The sequence below is a fragment of the Nycticebus coucang genome, chromosome 17, assembly GCF_027406575.1.
Source record: "Nycticebus coucang isolate mNycCou1 chromosome 17, mNycCou1.pri, whole genome shotgun sequence".
NCBI lineage: Eukaryota > Metazoa > Chordata > Mammalia > Primates > Lorisidae > Nycticebus > Nycticebus coucang.
Genome location: NC_069796.1, coordinates 29,292,624 through 29,312,164, shown reverse-complemented (window position 1 = coordinate 29,312,164; position 19,541 = coordinate 29,292,624). Strand labels below are relative to the sequence as shown.

Genomic DNA, 19,541 nt, shown 5'->3' with positions numbered 1-19,541 from the left:
GTTGCAGTTGTCATTGTTGTTTAGCTGGCCCAGGCTGGGTTTGAACCCGCCAGCCTTGGTGTGTGTGGCTGGCGCCGTAACCACTGTGCTCTGTGTGCCAAGCTGAGCTGATACTTTCATTTTTGTTAGGTAAGTACCACATACCTTGCAGTGGAAATTTTGGATTATGTGTGAGGTATATGTTTAACTTTAAAGAAACTGAACAGTTTTCCAAAGTTGTTCTGCTGTTTTACATTTCCACCAGCAATATGTGAAATTTCATTTTCTTCATAGTCTCACGGAATGGTCAATCATTTTAATTTTGGCCATTCTAACAGGGATGTAGTAGTATCTCATTGTGATTTTATTTATTTATTTTTTTTGGTAGAGACAGAGTCTCACTTTATGGCCCTTGGTAGAGTGCCGTGGCATCACACAGCTCACAGCAACCTCCAGCTCCTGGGCTTAAGCGATTCTCTTGCCTCAGCCTCCCGGGTAGCTGGGACTACAGGCGCCCGCCACAGCACCCGGCTATTTTTTTGTTGCAGTTTGGCCGGGGCTGGGTTTGAACCCGCCACCCTCGGCATATGGGGCCGGTGCCCTACTCACTGAGCCACAGGCACCGCCCCCTCTCATTGTGATTTTTTAAAAATGAACTTTAATGATGTTGAAATTTTCATATGCTTATTTCCCATTTGTATATCTTTTCTGTGAAGTGACTGTTTAAATATTTATTTGCTAAAATTGGGTGGTTCATTTTCTTTTTATTGAAAGAAAGTTCTTTATATATTCCAGGTAAAAGTTATTAGATGCACAATTTGTAAATATTTTCTCCGTTTGTGGGTTGCCTTTTCATTCTTTTTAATAAAAACTGTTGCAGAGCAAACAGTTTTAAATTTTGATAAAGTCTAGCTATGTATTTTTTCTTTTATGTATTGTGCTTTGGGTATTACTATCTAAGAAATCTTTGCCTAACCAAGGTCACAAGATTTTCTCCTGTTTACTTCAAGTAGTCTTGTAGTTTTAGGTTTTACATTTAGGTCTATGATTGATTTTGAGTTAATTTTTGTGCATGGTGTGAATATGGATCAAAGTTCTCTTTTTTGCATATGGTTATCTAATTTTAATTCTCTTTGTCATGACTGATTTAGCTATTTATGGACCTTTGTTATTCCTCATAAGTTTTGAGTCAGTTTTTCCAGTTTCTAAAAAATTTTTTTAATTGCATTTGCAATTAATTTAGAGAGAAATTTGGGGAGAAGCAACATAAAACAAACTGTTTCTCCAATTATTTCACTAAAACTCTCTTGCCAGAGTCATCAAAGTCACCTCCATGTTGCTAAGTCCACTAGTAGTTTGTAGTCTAAATCTTTCTTGACCTGACAGTAGCATTCAGCAAAGAGTTTCATTCTGTCTTCAGTGAAACTTGGCTTCTAGGACTCTACTCTAGGGATCAGCAAACTTTTTTTCATAAGGGCCAGATCAAACTTTAGCCTTCGTGGACCATGCAGTCTCTGCTGCAATTACTCGACTATGCCCTTGTACTGACTGTAGTATGAACTCAGCCACCGAGAATACATAACATGTGGCAGTGTTGCAGCAAAAATTTGTAGAAAAAGGCAGAAGGTCAGGTTTGGTCCCTGTGAGCCATAGTTTTCTAAATTTTGCTCTATACTCTCCTTGTTCTCATGCTACTTTACAGGGAACTCTGTTGCTTGTTATCCCCTATTTCGTTAACCTGTTAACACCACAGGACCGCAGGACCCAATCTTTGCTTGATGTTTTACTTTTCTATTTACATTCAGTTTCTTGGTAATATCATCCAATGTCATCATTTTAAGTACTTAAAATTATTATTATTTTTTAGAGACAGTGTCTCACTCTGCCATCCAGGCTGGAGTGCAGTGGCCCAATCATAGCTACCTGCAGCCTCAAACTGCTGGGCTCAAGGGCTCACCTTCCTGAGTACCTGGGATTATAGTCACACACCACCATGCCCAGGCAATTAAAACAATTTTGTTTGTTGCTTAGGCTGGTCTCAAACTTCATGTCTCAAGCAATCCCTTTGCCTCAGCCTCCCAAAGTGTTGGGATTATAGGCATGAACCTGGTGCCTAAGCACTTATCTGCGCTAAGCTAATGACTCTTAAATTTATATCCCCAGTTCAGATCATTTACTAAACTGCAGGTGTTAAATCCAACGTTCTTTAATATCTCCATTTGGATATTTTAATAGGCATTTCAGTCAATACATGTCCAAAACTAAACTGATCTTTTTTCATAAACCTACTCTGTTTGCAACATTGTGTTAGTCAAGGTTCTCCAGAGAAAGAGGATCAATAAGATATATTTATAGTTGTACTTACCTATTGACTGATAGGGATCTACTATAGAAATTGGATCATGCAGTTACACAAGCCAATAAATATCACAATCTTCCATCTATCTGCAAGTTGGAGAATGAGGAAAGCTGGAGGTGTAAAGGCATGAGAATTGGGGGCCAATGACGTAAGTCCTGGTCTGTGCCTGAAAACCTGAGAACCGGGAGAGTAATGTCAGGAGGAGATGAATGTCTTAGCTCAAGCAAGAGAGAGAATTTGCCCTTCCTCAGCCTTTTGGTTCTAGTCTGGACTTTAACAGATTTCATGATGTCCACCCACATTGGAGAGCATAACACTCTTTACTCAGTCAATGAAGTGAAATGCAACTCTCTTCCAGAAACAACCACATGTTTATCAGCTATATGGGGATCCCTGAGTTCAGTCAAATTTATCATAGAGTTGAAAGACAAGTCACATATTGGACGAAGATAACCAACAAAGGATTAGTATTCAGAAATATATAAAGGATTGTTAAAAAAGTTAGATAAAAGAGAAAAGAGGACAAAAGACATGAATACACACTCATAATGGAAGACAATAATGGCCAAAACACATGAGATGATCTGCCTCAGCAGTACTCAGGAAATCCAAATTAAAACACTGTGTCATTTTATACATATTAGTTTGACAATGGGAAAGATCATATATAACAATAACAGTGGGATGAGAAATTAAACCTCTTGCACAATATCGAAGTGTAAACTGGTATATCAACGTTAAAGGGCTATTAAAAAATTTCTGAAAATTTGGTATGTTCCTATCCTATGACTCAACCATTCTGCTTCTTGGTATATATTCAGATAACCTTTTGCATGAGTGTAAGAATGCATGTGCTAGGGTTTTTTGAAAATTGATTTGCAATATAAAACCTGGAAACAATGCTATATTCATCAATAGAGACATGGATAAACAAGCCAGTTTAGTCTTACAATGGGATAAAACATAAAAGTGAAAGACCTAGCTGTTCATGCTACAATACAGATTAATCTCCAGAATCTAATGTATGACAAAAATCAAGTTGCAGACTACACGGAACCTAACTCCATTCATTTACATTTTAAAACTACAAAACAATGCTACATATTGTTCTTTGAATATATACATGTTTGGTAAAAGTATAAAAACAAGTATGGGAAGGACATTCACAAATGATAAAATTACAGTCATTATTCCTAGAGAGAGAGGAGAACGGAGGTGGGACTTTAGCTTTAAAAGATTTTATGACTTAGGGCGCTGGCCCCATATACCAGAGGTGGCAGGTTAAACCCGGCTCCAGCCAAAAAACTGACTTAAATACAACTAAATATAACATCTGTCAAATGTGGGAATTGGGTTCATGAGTGTCTTATTATTTGCTATATGTGAAATAGTTAATAATTTTGAATTAATAATCACTAGTATCTTGTTTTTTAAAAACCACGTCGGTATACTCACTGGAAATAGTATTTATTTCTTCTTCTTCTTTTTTTTTTTTTTGCAGTTTTTGGCTGGGGCCGGGCTTGAACCTACCACCTCTGGTATATGGTGCCAGCACCCTACTCCTTTGGGCCACAGGTAAATAGTATTTAAACATGCAGGAGTAAGCAGAAAACAAATCTACTTCCTTCTTCAAATCTCACTTTCCTCCTTAATTATCTATTGACATTTAGCATGTATCATTTCTGTGCATTTGTACATATATACACATGTGCAAAAAGTTATTTTGTACATAAATGAATACATTAACAAATATATAGTCTATCACTTGCTTTTTTTCACTTGATTTTATACATGCACACACACACAGGCTGAATATCTCCTATTCAAAAGGCTTGTGAGGGCGGCGCCTGTGGCTCAAGGAGTAGGGCACCGGTCCCATATGCTGGAGGTGACGGGTTCAAACCCAGCCCCGGCCAAAAAAAAAAAAAACAAACAAAAAAAGGCTTGTGACTGAAAATGTTTCAATTTTTTTAAATTTTGGCATAACTGCATTACAGGTTATGAATGAGATAGGTTCTGTAGGTTTGTTCTTAAGTTGAATTTGTATGTAAGTTGGAACAGCTTCGTTTACCTACTACCTGTTCTGTAATAGTCTCCATTTGTGCCAGTTGTATATAAGTCAGATGTTTGTAACTCAGAACTACCTGTCTACACTTACCAGTTGAGCACCCCAAATCTGATAATCCAAAATCCTCCAATGACCATTTCTTTTGAGTGTCATGTTGATGCTCAAAGTTTTGGATTTTGGAGCATTTGCATTTCTGGATTAGGAATATCTAGCATGTGTGTTATATATATATCCTCTTTCTTTTCAACTCCTGTGTAATATTCCAGAGTATGGATGAGTTCCATTTTATTTTTTTTATTTTTTATTTTTTATTTTTTTGGGTTTTTGGCCGGGGCTGGGTTTGAACCCGCCACCTCCGGCATATGGGACTGGCGCCCTACTCCTTGAGCCACAGGCGCCACCCCAGTTCCATTTTAATTGTACCCCTACATTTGGAAACTTAATTGGTTTTAGTTTGGGTTTTTTTTTTTTTTTTTTTGAGATTGTTGCCAAGTCTAGAGTGCAGTGGCGTCGTCATAGCTCACTGCAATCTCAAACTCCTGGACACTAGTGATCCTCCTGTCTCAGACTCCTGAGTAGCTGGGACTGCAGGAACCTACTAATGCCTAATTTCCCTATTTTTTGTAGTGTTGAGGGTCTTGCTTAGGCTGGTGTGGAATTCCTGGCCTCAAGCAATCCTCCCACCTTGGCCTGTCCGAGTGCTAGGATTACTGCCTGGCCTGTTTTACATTTTTTTAAATTACAATGTTCCAGAAATTTCTGTACATATACCTTAGTACACATTTTCTAGTTCCCTTGTGAGCACTTGAAAAATACACTGAATAGTATGTATATTTAAAAGTTTGATAATGTTGGGTGGCGCCTGTGGCTCAGTGAGTAGGGCGCTGGCCCCATATACCAAGGGTGGAGGGTTCAAACCCGGCCCTGGCTGAACTGCAACAAAAAATAGCCGGGCATTGTGGCGGGCGCCTGTAGTCCCAGCTACTTGGGAGGCTGAGGCAAGAGAAACGCCTAAGCCCAGGAGTTGGAGGTTGCTGTGAGCAGTGTGACGCCATGGCACTCTACTGAAGGTGACAAAGTGAGACTCTGTCTCTACCAAAAAAAAAGTTTGATAACGTTAACATTTTTTGGCTTTCAAAAAGGCCCTGTGGTAGGGTGTGGTGGTACATACCTGTAATTCCAGCTACTTAGGGTGCTGAGGAGGATCATTTGAACCCAGGAACTTGAGTCCAGCCTGGACAATATAGAGACTTTTAAAAAATATCTGAAGAGGGTGGCACCTGTGGCTCAAAGGGGTAGGGTGCCGGCCCCATATGCTGGAGGTGGTGGGTTCAAACCCAGCCCTGGCCAAAAACTGCAAAAAAAAAAAAAAAAAAAAATCTGAGACGGTCACTTCCTCCTACCCTTATATATATTGGATATGTTTCTTTAACTTGTTATAATTTGATGAACAAAAATGTTTCCTTTTTATTTTCTTTTTGTTTTTATTAAGTCACAACTGTGTACACTGATGCATTTATGGGGTTCAGTGTACTGATTTGATATACAATGTGAAATGTTTACATTGAACTTATTAACACATCCATCACAATTATACGCTTAATAGTTTTGAAAGGTACCATTGCATCATGCACATTAGGTGAGGTTCCCCCCCCAAATACCCTCCCTCCTTCCACCTCCTCTCCCCTCTCTCTCTTCTTCCCTTCCACTTTCTGGACTATAGTTATGTTTTACCATTTGTATGAATGTGTAGGTGATTATATGTTGATTTCATGGTAGTATTGAGTACATTGGATACCTTTTTTTCATTCTTGAGATACTTTACTGAGAAGAATATGTTCCAGCTTCATCCAGGTAAACATAAAAGATGTAAAGTCTCCATCTTTTCTTACGGCTGCATAGTATTCCATGGTGTACATATACCACAATTTAATTCATTCATGGGTCGATGGGCAGTTGGGCTGTTTCCATGTCTTGGCAATTACGAAAAATGTTTCATTTAAATTTACATTTATCTGCTCATGAGAGAGACTTAGTATTTCTTCTTTTGTGAACTTCTTATATCATTTGCCCATTTTTCCAAAGTTGTATTTTGCTGATTCATAGGAGCACCTAATATTTTAATTATAACACAGGTGGCAAATAATTTTCTCTGAACTTTTATAGTAGCTTCTTCAGGATAGAGTAGACATATCTATCCATCTATGGGGATTTCAACAGATTAATTTTTGAATAACAGTCATCTCTAGAATTTTCAATTGTTTCTTTTAGGTACGTAATATACCTCTCATTTTTAAGTGTTATGGTTTTTGTAAAAAGTATCTATCTTACTTTTGTTAAAAGTATCTTAGTTTGCTATTATAATCAGGATCTTTTTTCCCTTTCAACCTGGACTGGTTACAGCTGATATATAATACAGCTATATTAATTTTGCATCTATCCACTTTTGCTTGAGAAAACTCATCTGAAGAATTAGAATTTTCAGGTGGTGCCTGTGACTCAAAGGAGTAGGGAACCAGCCCCATATGCCAGAGGTGGCAGGTTCAAACCCAGCTCCAGCCAAAAACTGCAAAAAAAAGAATTAGAATTTTTTTTTTTTAAAGACAGAATTACACTCCATTGCCTTCCATAGAGTGCTGTAACATCACAGCTCACAGCAACCTCCAGCTCTTGGGCTTAAGCAAGTCTCTTGCCTCAGCCTCCCACTAGCTGGGACTATAGGCGCCCACCACAACACCCGGCTATTTTTTTGTTGTTGTTGCAGTTTGGCCAGGACAGGGTTTGTTGACCTATGCCTTTGTGTTTACAGTTACATTTTCTGCTTTGTCTCTGAGTATAACAATTCCACTTATATCATGTGCTTTTTGGATACTGTACTCATGTTGAAAGATGCAACTACAGGCAAAATAAGAACCAACTTAAACACAATTTGATGCAAATCGCAATTGTAATGTTTTGAATTAGATGTTATATAAACTATCTACCATATTCTTCCAGTTTCAAATCTTCAGGGAAGGATTCTTCCCTATATATGCTTCCCAAATGTGAGTCGCCTGCCATATACCATTCCTAATGTCTGTCAAAAGACTGTTATAAAGTCCTGCTGGCCCTCTGAACCTGGGTATCAGCAATTAGAATTTGTACACCTCACTTTCATCAGATTGCAATAGTCAAACCAAAATGTTAGATTTGGGCAACTCCCTGTAGGAATATGGGAAGCTTTTTAAAAACCAAGCAACTCCCTTTAGGAATATGGGAAGCCTTCAAAACAACAACTAATTCAAATGATTTAATTAATTAAAGCTGGATGCAGTGGCGCATGCCTTTAGCTACTCGGGAGGCTGAGGCAGGCAGAACTCTAGAGCCTGCCAGTTCCAGGCCCCAGTGCATTATGACTATTCCTGTGAATAGCCACTGCTCTCCAGCATGGGCAACACAGTGAGATCTCATTTCTAAAAAAATAAAATAAAATAAAATAAAATGATTTAATTAAATGTTAGCATTGTACAAAAGAAGTTAGGTACCTAGAAAATCACCGATCTCAGTTTTTATAAATGGTTTATGAGATAAAACTCTATTCAGGTGTAGTAGTTTAATTTCTAGAAGAGTGACTCTCATTCTTTGTTTTTTCATAGGGAAAGAATTCATGAATTACTTTAAGCTATTTAATGAAACTATTAAATAGCCAGTTAAAATCCATTTGAAATATAAACACATGCTACATGTGTATTAGGATAGAATGCCAATATTTCATAATTTTGAGACAGTCAAGCCTGCTATTGGTATGTTTATATATGTTACAATAACTTTACTGAATTATCTTATGGCATGAAAGTATAATATTTATTTGCCTGTGTCTACATATATTTCAATAAGGCACTATCTTTAATAAAATAAATTTGAATTATTAATCTCTATTGCTACTAATGATGACTAGTTTATAAAAAAGAAATCTGATGGTCAGGCACGGTGGCTCACACCTGTAATCCTAGAACTCTGAGAGGCTGAGGCAGGTGGATTGCTTGAGCTCAGGAGTTTGAGACAAGCCTGAGCAAGAGCTAGTCCCTGTCTCCACTAAAAGTAGAAAAACTACCTGGGTGTTGTGGCTGGAGCCTGGAGTCCCAGCTATTCAGGAGGCTGAAGCAAGAAGCTTGAGCCCAAGAGTTTAAGGATGCTGTGAACTAAGATGCCACAACACTCTAGCCTCAGGCAACAGAGTAAGTCTTTGTCTCAGAAAAAAAAAAAAAAGAAGAAGAAATCTGATGAAATATTTAAACTAAAGTAAGAATGGAACCAGGGAATTCAGGTTAAAGAAAAAAAAATGTGTGAACTTCTAAACAATGTTTATATCATTAAACAATATAGAATATACATTAAATTTAAATAATATCAGCCAACTTTTCTCAAAATACGTAATATAGACTTTGAAATAGCAGGCCAGTATATTTATATAGCAATTGTTCTGTAAAGATTTTCAGCCTTCTCTTATAAGGGCAAATTTCAAATTTGAAACAACTTTTATTTTTCTCTAGGTATAATTTCTATATACATAGTAATAAATATACATAGGAGATAAAAAATTATGTAGTGAATCTTTTGATATGTACCTTTGTTATTACACAGAACTTTAACTGAGCTCCTCAAGTGTCGGGAGGCATGAAGGGTAGTCTGTAGTTAACGGTGCAATAATTCTGATAACGTTTTTGATCTTCTTCTTTTTTTTTTTTTTTTTAGTTTTTTTTTAGTTTTTGATCTTCTAAAGTTAAAGTATTTTCAAACATGATATATTATACCCAGCAAGGATATACCAATGTTTTAACAACAGAAAAGGAGTAAGAAGAATATTAAATATGATTTTATAGTTCTTAGTGTTAGATGGAAGAATGTCAAGTCCTTTTGTGATACTGTCCATCTCATCAGGAACGAGATATGGAAAAACAGAAGCCACTTAAATTTCATTGATTAAAACAAAGAGAATGAAGTCATCTATTACATTTTCACAATAAAATTTAACTTGGTGTGGTAGTTCACACCTGTAAATCTAGCACTCTGGGAGGCCAAGGCGGGTGGATTGCCTGAACTCATGGGTTCACTACCACTCTGAGCAAAAGCAAGGCCTCTCTAAAAATAGCCAAGCATTGTCTCAGGCGCCTGTAGTTCCAGCTACTTGGGAGGCTGAGGCAAGAGAATCACTTGAGCCCAAGAGTTTGAAGTTGCTGTGAGCTATGACGCCAGAGCACTCTACTGAGGGTGACAAAGTGAGATTCTGTCTCAAAAAAAAAAAAAAAATCTAATTTGTCTTAAAATACAGCTAATTCTACTAAGATCATATTATATACTTTGATCAAGAGCCATTATTTCCTAAAAACATTAGGATTTCTTTATTCCACAGTGATCTTAGGTGATTTTGATTTTTTTTGGTAGCCATGGGTAGAGTGCCATGGTGTCATCATAGCTCATAGCAACCTCAAACTCCTGGGTTTGAGCAATCCTCTTGCCTCCCTAGTAGCTGGGATTACAGATGCCTACCACAACTCCTGGCTAGTTTTTCTATTTTTCAGTAGAGATGGGGTCTTTCTCTTGCTCAGGCTGGTCTCGAACTTCTGACCTCAGGTGATCTACCTGCCTCCGCCTCCCAGAGTGCTAGGATTACAGATGTGAGCCATCATGCCTGGCCTTGATTTTGATATTTAATTAATCTATTTTCATAAGACTGATAAAAAATGTCTTTAGGAGAACACAGAGATACTCTCTACCTCTAAAAAAGAAACTGTATAATTATTTGTTAGCTACAGAAATAATTCCAGTGCTTTAGAAAAAAAAGGCCACCTTCAGTGGCAAACTGGCACATACTGTGATTTTTTTTGATTAGTAGAATGTTTTGGGGACTAAATATAAATTTAATCTAATAATTCAAATCTAATAATTGGATTTCACATGAGAGAAAATCTCACCAACTTGTCAAAACACTACATTCTCACATAGTCATTGTAAGACCAAATACTCATGAAGGTCAAAAAGAAGTGAATGTATTTCTCTAATTATTTTGCTTTATGAAGTTTGATTTTCAATGAAATGGAAAGTCTTCTCATCTAATTTCCTTTAGAAATACTCAACTATGTTCTTTACTTCTCAGCAATGTCTTTTTAACATGAAATTTAAATATGAAGCTATTGTTTAATTCATTCATGTTCAATATGCCAGATCAGAGAAAAATGTCTGCATTTTCAGGACTTTTTGCCAGAGTTAAGTGTTTTAAAATTAAAAAGTACAAAGACTTATTTTATTCTAGAAAATTCACTGCTTCTGAGTTGGTACATCACAATATGGCATGTTTTCTAGAAGAAGGTCTTTCCGAGGGACCAATTCTGAAAGAAAAACAAAAACAGAAAATAATTAACATCATTAAAATTAGAGTTAAATGAAAGTATACTCATTTTCCCTCTAAAATTTATAATAGTAAAATATCTAATTTTAAGGTAAATCTCCCAGGGATATTTTATTTCAGTTGACATCTAAGGTGGAGTCTTTGATTCTAAATGAAAACAGCAGGATTCTCATTTCAAATTATATAAAAACATATATTGATAGCTACAGAAATATTATATATATCTATATTAATATAGATATATATCTATATATGTAAATATATTGAATGTGATATATCAATATATCAATGTGATATATCAATATATGTTTTTATATATCAATTAACTCTTTACCATTTATTTATTAAATATAATAAATTAGATAACTGAATAAAATTCATCTAAAACTTACACTATTGGCCATCTAATTACCAATTACTGATAATTAAAACAATGGGAAAATTTGTTTATACATAAGTCTACTATAGAAAAAACAAGACTACTTTCCTAATTTAAAGATTCCAAACTTTATGGAACAATAGTTCTTAACCAAAGATGTTTTACGTTGTCATGCCAAATGATGAATGCTACTGGAATTTGGTGGGTGCAGGAGCAGGGATGCCAAGCCTCCTGCAATGTGTGGGACAGTCTGGCACAGTGAAGAACTGTCTTGTCCAAAATGCCAGCAGTGCTTCCCTTGAGAAACATCATTAAACAGCAACAAAAAACTGTTAAGTCCCTGGGAAGACAACTGCTGGAGTCAAGTTAAAGTTTTTTGAGGTAACCAAAACAGCATTCTACTGGTATAAAAACAGTTACATACACCAATGGAACAGAATAGAGAACCCAGAAATAAATCCACACGTCTCTAGTGGACTAATCTTTAACAAAGGTGCCAAGAACATACAGTGGGAAAAAGATAGTCTCTTCAACAAACAGTGCTGGAGAAACTGGATATGCATGGGCAGAAGAGTGAAACGAGACATTTATCTCTAACCATATACAAAAATCAAATCAAAATGGATTAAAGATTTAAACCTCAGAGATTTAACTACTAAAAGAAAACATTGGGGAAATGCTTCAGGACGCTGGTCTAGGCCAAAACTTCTTGAGTGATATCCCCAAAGCACAGGCAACTGAAGCAAAATTGGACAAATGGGATTGCATCAAATAAAGAAGCTTCTGCATGGCAAAGGAAACAGTGAACAAAATGAAGAGACAACCCACAGAATGAGAGAAAATACTGGCAAATTAACCATCTGACAAGGGATTAATAACTACAATATGTAAGGAGCTCTAACAACTCAACAGGAAAAAAATAAAACAAACAAATGGGCAAAATCTGAATAGACATTTCTACAAATGGCCAATAGGCATATGAGAAAAATGTTCAACGTTTTTCAACTTTAGTCATCAGAGAAATGCAAAGTCAAAACTACAATGAGATATCATCTCACCTCAGTTAAAATGGCTTTTATCAAAGACAGACAATACTGAATGCTGGCAAAGATATGGAGAAAAGAGAAAGCTTGTACACTGTTGGAGAAATGTGTATTAGTGCAACCACTATAGAGAACAGAATGGAGGTTCCTCAAAAAACTAAGAACAGAACTACCATATGACCCAGCAATCCCACTGCTGGGTGTATTTCCAAAGAAGGGGAATTCAGTACATTGAAAAGATATTTGCACTCCCATGTTTATTCCAGTACTGTTCACAATAGCTAAGACTTGCAATCAATCCAAGTGTCCATTAATAGATAAATAAACTGCGGTACATATATACACAATGGAATGTTATATAGCCACACACACAAAAAATGAAATCCTGCCATTTGCAACAACATGAATGGAAGTGGAGAACATTATGTTAAGTAAGCTAAGCCAAGCACAGAAAGACAGAGTTTAGATGTTTTCACTAATATGTCATATCTAATTATAAAATACGGCTCATGTCATGGAAACAGAATAGAAGGATGGTTATCAGAGGCTAGGAAGGGTAACAGGGAGGTGGGGTAAAATGGAGATGGTTAGTTGGTGCAAAAATAAAATTAGATAGAATGAACAATATTTGATGAGACAACAAAGTGAACATAATCAACAATAATTTATAGTATATGTTAAAACAACTAAGAGTGGAAGTGGAACATTCCTACACAAAGAAATTATAAATGCCCCTATTACCCTGGTTTGATCAACTCACACTGTATGCCTGTATCAAAAAATCACATGTACCCATAATAATTAAAAATTATTTAAAAACCAAAGATAAAGCTCTTAGGATACAATTTTTTTTTTTTTTTGTGGCTGGGGCTAGGTTTGAACCCGCTACCTCTGGTATATGGGGGCAGGGCCCTACACCTTTGAGCCACATGCGCCACCCCAGGATACAAATTTTTGAGAGGATGCCCAGTTTCTGCCTCTTTTTTCCAAAAGAGCTGAATACGGATGAGCTATCATGATGAAAACATGCTTAAATAACATTCTATAAAATAACCTGCCTATATTCTTCAAAACATCATGGTCATGAAAGACAAAGGCTGAGGGATTGCTCCAGATTAAGGAAGACAAAAGAGACATTTTGGTGTGAAGAGGCATTATGTCTACTTTGCTTTCAGAAAGTTGAGGAAAAACATGAGAGAAAGATGATAAAGCAAATGTAAAATCTTAGCATTTACATGAGTAAAGGAAATTCTCATGCACTTCAACTTTTGTACCTTTTGAATTTGTTTTAAAGTATTTTAAAAATATCACTAAAAAAAAAAAAATTCAACCTATCTAGAAATCTGAAATTTTTACTTAATAAGAAAAAGAACTGGGGGCGGCGCCCAAAGCTCAGCGGGTATGGCACCAGCCACATACACTGAGGCTGGGGGGTTAGAACCCAGCCAGGGCCAGCTAAACAACAACTGCAACAACAACAAAAATAGCTGGGCGTCGCAGTGGGTGCCTGTAGTCCTAGCTACTTGGGAGGTTGAGGCAAGAGAATTGCTTGAACCCAAGAGTTTGAGGTTGCTGTGAGTTGCAATGTCAAGGCACTCTACCGAGGGTGACAGCTTGAGACTCTGTCTCAGAAAAAGAAAAAAAAAAAGAACTGGGGGCAGTGCCTGTGGCTCAAAGGAGTAGGGTGCCGGCCTCATATGCTGGAGGTGGGCGGGTTCAATCCCAGCCCCAGCCAAAAACTGCAAAAAAAAAAAAAGAACTGGTCTGACTAATTAGTTTTTTAGCCAGATGGTAAACCTAGCTTACCTAAATGAAATCCAGGTAAATAAGTATATTTAACCATTGTTTATATCTCACTTGCTTTTACCAAATCTTTGGAGATTTCATCAGAGAGTAAATTATAATGTAGATTTTAACTTACTAACAATAACGAGAATTTATTTATCAAACATGTGCCTTTTTTATGCTAGTATTACAACAAAAAAAATGAAGATACAAAGGTGAATATGTAATAGTTGCTTTAACTTCAAGAAATTTACAGTTAAATGGAAAAGACAACAAATTACAGTATAATATAATGTGATACAATATATTATTTTTTATGGGAGAACAGAAGAATAAACGGCTAAATCTGCCTATATTATTTTAGAATACATTCATCTCTGAATAACCAAAAATACAACAAAGAGTGGCTTAAATAAGTAAGGGATTTAATTTTCTCACATTATTAAGAAATACACACTAAGGCAGCCTTGGGCTAGTGCAGGTGCTGAGGCGCTTTCTCTTTTCCTGTTCTGCTACCCTCTGTGTGTGGTTGTCTTTACTGCTCCTGTCACATCACACCTGCACTCCAAGTAGGAAGAAGAGAGCGCTGAAAAGTGCAAAAGGAAGAGTTCAGCTCAGCCTATTCTTTTTTCACTGGCTTTCTTAGAAGTAGTGCCAGTATTTGCTTATGTAGGCCAGGTCGGTGTCATGCTGTCTGGGAAATCCTTTTTTTTTTTTTTTTTTTGGCTTGGCTCACTGTACTCTGAACACAATTTTTTTAGTTAGTAAGAAAAAACAGGAGAATGGATATTGGAGAAGCAATAAGCACCATCCCCTTTGCTAAACACACACACCCCCCCTTCTTCCCATTTATAGAATATATCCATTCACTACCTGTTCCCTAAAATCTCAGCCAGACTCCAGTCAAGGATTTCTGGTTGATGTGCTAACTCCTCCATCAGGTCTAGTTGTGGTAGATCACATGGTAAATACCTATTAGACCTCAGTAAAAAATAAATAGGATATAGCAATAAAAACTTGGAATGGGAAATATACAGCAGTCACTTGTCCATAGCAAATCCTAAATCCTGCTAGTCAGGAAGAATAAGGACTCCTTGCTTTGGCCAAGACATCCATTCTCTAATCAGCCAATCTGGCAGTACCTACTTCGATTTTCTGGGAGACTGAAAGATCCTCTCTGGCTCACTGTCCTTTAAGTTTCCTAGTTCTGTCTGCTGGGGCAGCGTCCTTGTCCAGAGGTAGAGATTTTAGGGAAGATGGCTTTGTGGGGGGCTCTGAAAGTTCTCATAGTCTATTTCCTATTGAAATAAGAACTCCAGGATTGGGGTTCTAGGGATGGCCTTAAGAGTTAAAGAGAGCTGGTCAAGCCTGGGGTTTCTTAGCAATACAAATCACTCAAAAACTTTACAAACTTCAAATATGTTTCCAGGAATTTCCGTGTGCAAGCAGCTACAGCAGACATCTGACACACAGTTTCTGAGCATAAAGACTGTCATCTTTTGGTAACAGCCTCATATTCTGCCCATTTCCTTAAACCTTACTTAATGGCCACTGCTTAAATCAATGAAAAACAATAAATTCCAAACAGTAAATGCATTATATATCTGATCTTTGGCAGAATAAGAAAGTCTTGGGGCATAAATCTTACGTTATGTTAGAGCTCAGAAGCTTCCGGCTTATATTGGCTTTAGTTTTAGCAGATAGTAGCAACTGGCATTTTTAACTCTGTAAAGTTCTAAATTATAGGACTATCAATCAATTAGACTTCAGGCTGTAGATAGAAGAGTGCCCCTTAGCAATATAATTCTTCCATCTCTGCAAACAGCTTAATCTGCATCCTTTTCAATATTTTGCTGAAAGCAGGAAGAACTATCCAGCATGTACTGATATTCTAGTTATTTCTTACTCCTGTAGCCTCAGGTGGTACTTGGTTTGTACCCAAGCAGTAAGAGGCACTGACCTTACATTTCACCAACACAAAGTTCACCAGCTTGACACATATAATGGTCAGTTCCATGACATTCCCCCCTCACGCCTTCTATTCAAGTGATTTCATATTTTAGGTTGTATCATTTTCAGCACCTCATTCTGGTAACTACTGCTGGTCTTGGTTACAAGTCACATAAACAGACCCTGGCTGATTAACTAGAAAAGGCATTTATCATTTATTAGCAGGTTACTGTTCTAACTCATAAAATTGTTGAGGGTTAAATAATCAGGCAAGCTTGAGACTAAGCTTCCAGGAACAATGATCAAACGTGTGCCACATAACTGTGCAAATGATAAACACTGCTGTTCCTCTATGGGGCACTAGAAGAAACTGCTACCATTTCTACCCTCATGGAACACAAGATGCTACACTTCAGACGCTGCCAGAAACTCAACTTTACTACAACCTGCTCTTGACACCACATCAGTGACACTTCTTCCTGAGGAACCTGATCCTGTAACGACTGGCACTACTCCTCCCGGCAACGTAGACTCTGCGCCACACTCTTCCTCAAGTTCCTTTCTGAATACAGGTGAGTGTGTGGCACCTTCTCAACCGCCTGTGCCTGGGCCGCAAAGGAAACTGAGGAACTGAATTTTTTAGATTCTATCTTGGGAATTCAGGACTCAGGCAGATAGAAATTCCCAAACTAAGCAAAGTGATTTAAAGAGTGATAAATAACCAGAAAATCTGTCAAAAATCCACTCCTCTAATCCCTCACCCAATTCACCTTACTTAGTAATCTCTGGAATCAGAAGATACCCTGTAATTGAATGTTTTAATATTCATTAATTGCTAACACTTTACTTAGGCCAAATGTACTACAAGTATATTTACATGCTCTATACTATTTTTTTAACCATAATTCTGTTTTATTGATTTTAAATCCCTGACTTTGCTCGAAATTAGATACTAAGTACTATAACAACATTAATTTATAGAAGTTGCTAGATCTTTGACAAGGAAGTGCACTGACATTATGGTTTGTTTCCTATGTTTTAGGCTCCTGGAAAATCTTATCTACTCTGGTCACATTAAATATATTATTGAAAAAGTGTGTATATATATATATATATATATATATATATATATATATATGTATTCTTTTTTTTTTTTTTTTTTGGAGACAGTCTCACTCTGTTGCCTCAAGCTAGAGTACTATGGCACCATAGCTCACAGCAACCTCAAATTCCTGGGCTTAACAGATCCTCTTGCCTCAGCCTTTTGAGTAGCTGGAACTATAGGCACCTGCCACTATGCCCCACTAATTTAGTAGAGATGAGGTCTCATGCCTACTCAGGCTGGTCTCAAACTTCCAAAGCAATCCATCTGCCTTGGCCTCCCAGAGTGCTAGTATTTTTTTTTTTTTGGCCAGGGCTGGGCTTGAACCCACCACCTTTGGCATATGGGGCCAGCACCCTACCCCTTTGAGCCACAGGAGCCGCCCAGAGTACTAGTATTATAGGTGCCTGGCCAGAAAAAGTAATTTTTTGAAATAAAAGGTTTAGTTCAATTATGGACCAAAATAAAAATTTATGTCAAGAGTTTTAAAGAATTATATAGGGCGGCACCTGTGGCTCAGTGAGTAGGGCGCTGGCCCCATATACCGAGGGTAGCGGGTTCAAACCCGGCCCCGGCCAAACTGCAACAAAAAAATAGCTGGGTGCTGTGGTGGGCGCCTGTAGTCCTAGCTGTTCAGGAGGCTGAGGCAAGAGAATCGCCTAAGCCCAGGAGCTGGAGGTTGCTGTGCGCTGTGGGACGTCATGGCACTCTACCAAGGGCGGTAAAGTGAGACTCTGTCTCTACCAAAAAAAAAAAAGAATTATTATAGATAGCACAGTTTATGATAGTGTGGCAGTCACAGACATTTTGGATATAAATAATTTATAGGACTTTAAACTATTTAACTCTAAAGTTATAAAAACATTGCTAAATGTATCAAGCACATAAATATAAAGATAAGTTCAATTAGAGAACCTATAACACAAAAGTATTTTCTTCCAAGAATCTCTTCCTGACCTTCCAAGTTTGGATTTGGAGCTCTGCTTTTGCACTTCAACACCACCTCTGCTTCTCTTAACACGGCACTGCAACTGACTGACTGAACATGTACTTGTTCATCATTGACACGGCACTCTAATGTACCACAGGACAAGGACCAGACCTATCTTGCCCATTGTTCTGTTCTCAGCCTCTATCATAATCAGGATTCAACTTTTGTTGAATCACATCAACATGCCTTATAATATAAATGAAAAGATAGTTTTGGGCAGTGACAAATATAAATAAACCGAAAGGCAGAAGTTTAAAAAACTTCAGAAGACAACTTTCCTAGAGCTTTTTGGTCTTACAGTATCCCATGTTCTTAGAAGCAGCCTACTTAGTCTTATATATTTTAGAGATAAGTTAAAAAAATATGGATGATCCTATTAAAAGGCTAAGTACCATTAAAATATAGTGACTCCTACGTTTTCCTGGTAACATCTTTATTCATAAATTCGGTAACTGCCTATAGAACATATGTTTGCTAAGGGCCAACAATGAAACCAGTTGATTAATGTCAATATTAGAAGGAAGGGTTTGACAAATGTCAATAATCACAGAGAAAGCAAGTATAGAACAGTGAGTTAAATTCAGTATTTTTCTAAATCACAGGAAAAGGGTTTTATATAGACCAATGATGAGAGTGATATGAATAAAAAATTATGATTAATACAAATTCACACATTTGAGGTCATAAAAAAATGTAGGGAATATCTGGAAAAAAGTCAAACACAGTATTTTTAAAATACTTTTCAAATGATGAAATTATAACAGTATAATAAAGAACCTTGAACTCATCTGTAAAGATACAGTTTTTTTTTTTATTATTATTTTACTTTTTTTTTTTAGGTAGTCTCCCTCTGTCATTCAGGCTAGAGCATGGTGGCACAATCATAGCTCACTACAGCCTCGAACTCCTAGGTACCCCTGATCCTCCTGCCTCAACCTCCTGAGTAGCTGGGACTACAGGCTTATGGCACCATGCCTGGCTACTTAAAAAAAAAAAATTCTTGTAGAGATGGGGTCTCAGTAGGCTGGCTGTCCCGGCTAGTCTCCAATTCTTGGCCTCAAGCGATCCTCCCAATTCAACTGCCAAAGTACTGAGATTATAGGGGTGAGCCACTGCACCTGGTCTTATTCTTTTAATTGATACATAATAACTGTTCTTATGGGGGAGTACAGAATATTTCAATACATGTATATATGATGACCAAATCAGGTTAATGAGCATATAAGTCACCTTACTAATCATTTGTGCTGAGAATATCCAAAATCTACTCTTTCAGCTATTTGAAAATATAAATTGTTTTTTTTTTTTTGTAGAGACAGAGTCTCACTGTACCGCCCTCGGGTAGAGTGCCGTGGCGTCACACGGCTCACAGCAACCTCTAACTCTTGGGTTTACGCGATTCTCTTGCCTCTGCCTCCTGAGCAGCTGGGACTACAGGCGCCCGCCACAACGCCCGCTATTTTTCTGTTGCAGTTTGGCCGGGGCTGGGTTTGAACC

General features: G+C 37.3%; 1 protein-coding gene across 2 annotated transcripts in view; it reads right to left on the bottom strand.

The window, feature by feature from the left end:
- Positions 1-4,837: 4,837 nt before the first annotated feature.
- LYRM7 (LYR motif containing 7) overlaps positions 4,838-19,541 on the bottom strand; it is a 31,113-nt gene continuing 16,409 nt past the window's right edge. For both annotated transcript variants that reach the window (XM_053566119.1, XM_053566120.1), the window contains exon 5: positions 4,838-10,774. In XM_053566119.1, the coding sequence (XP_053422094.1) occupies positions 10,704-10,774 (71 nt within the window). In that variant the 3' untranslated portion in view covers positions 4,838-10,703. The remainder of the gene's footprint in view (positions 10,775-19,541) is intronic.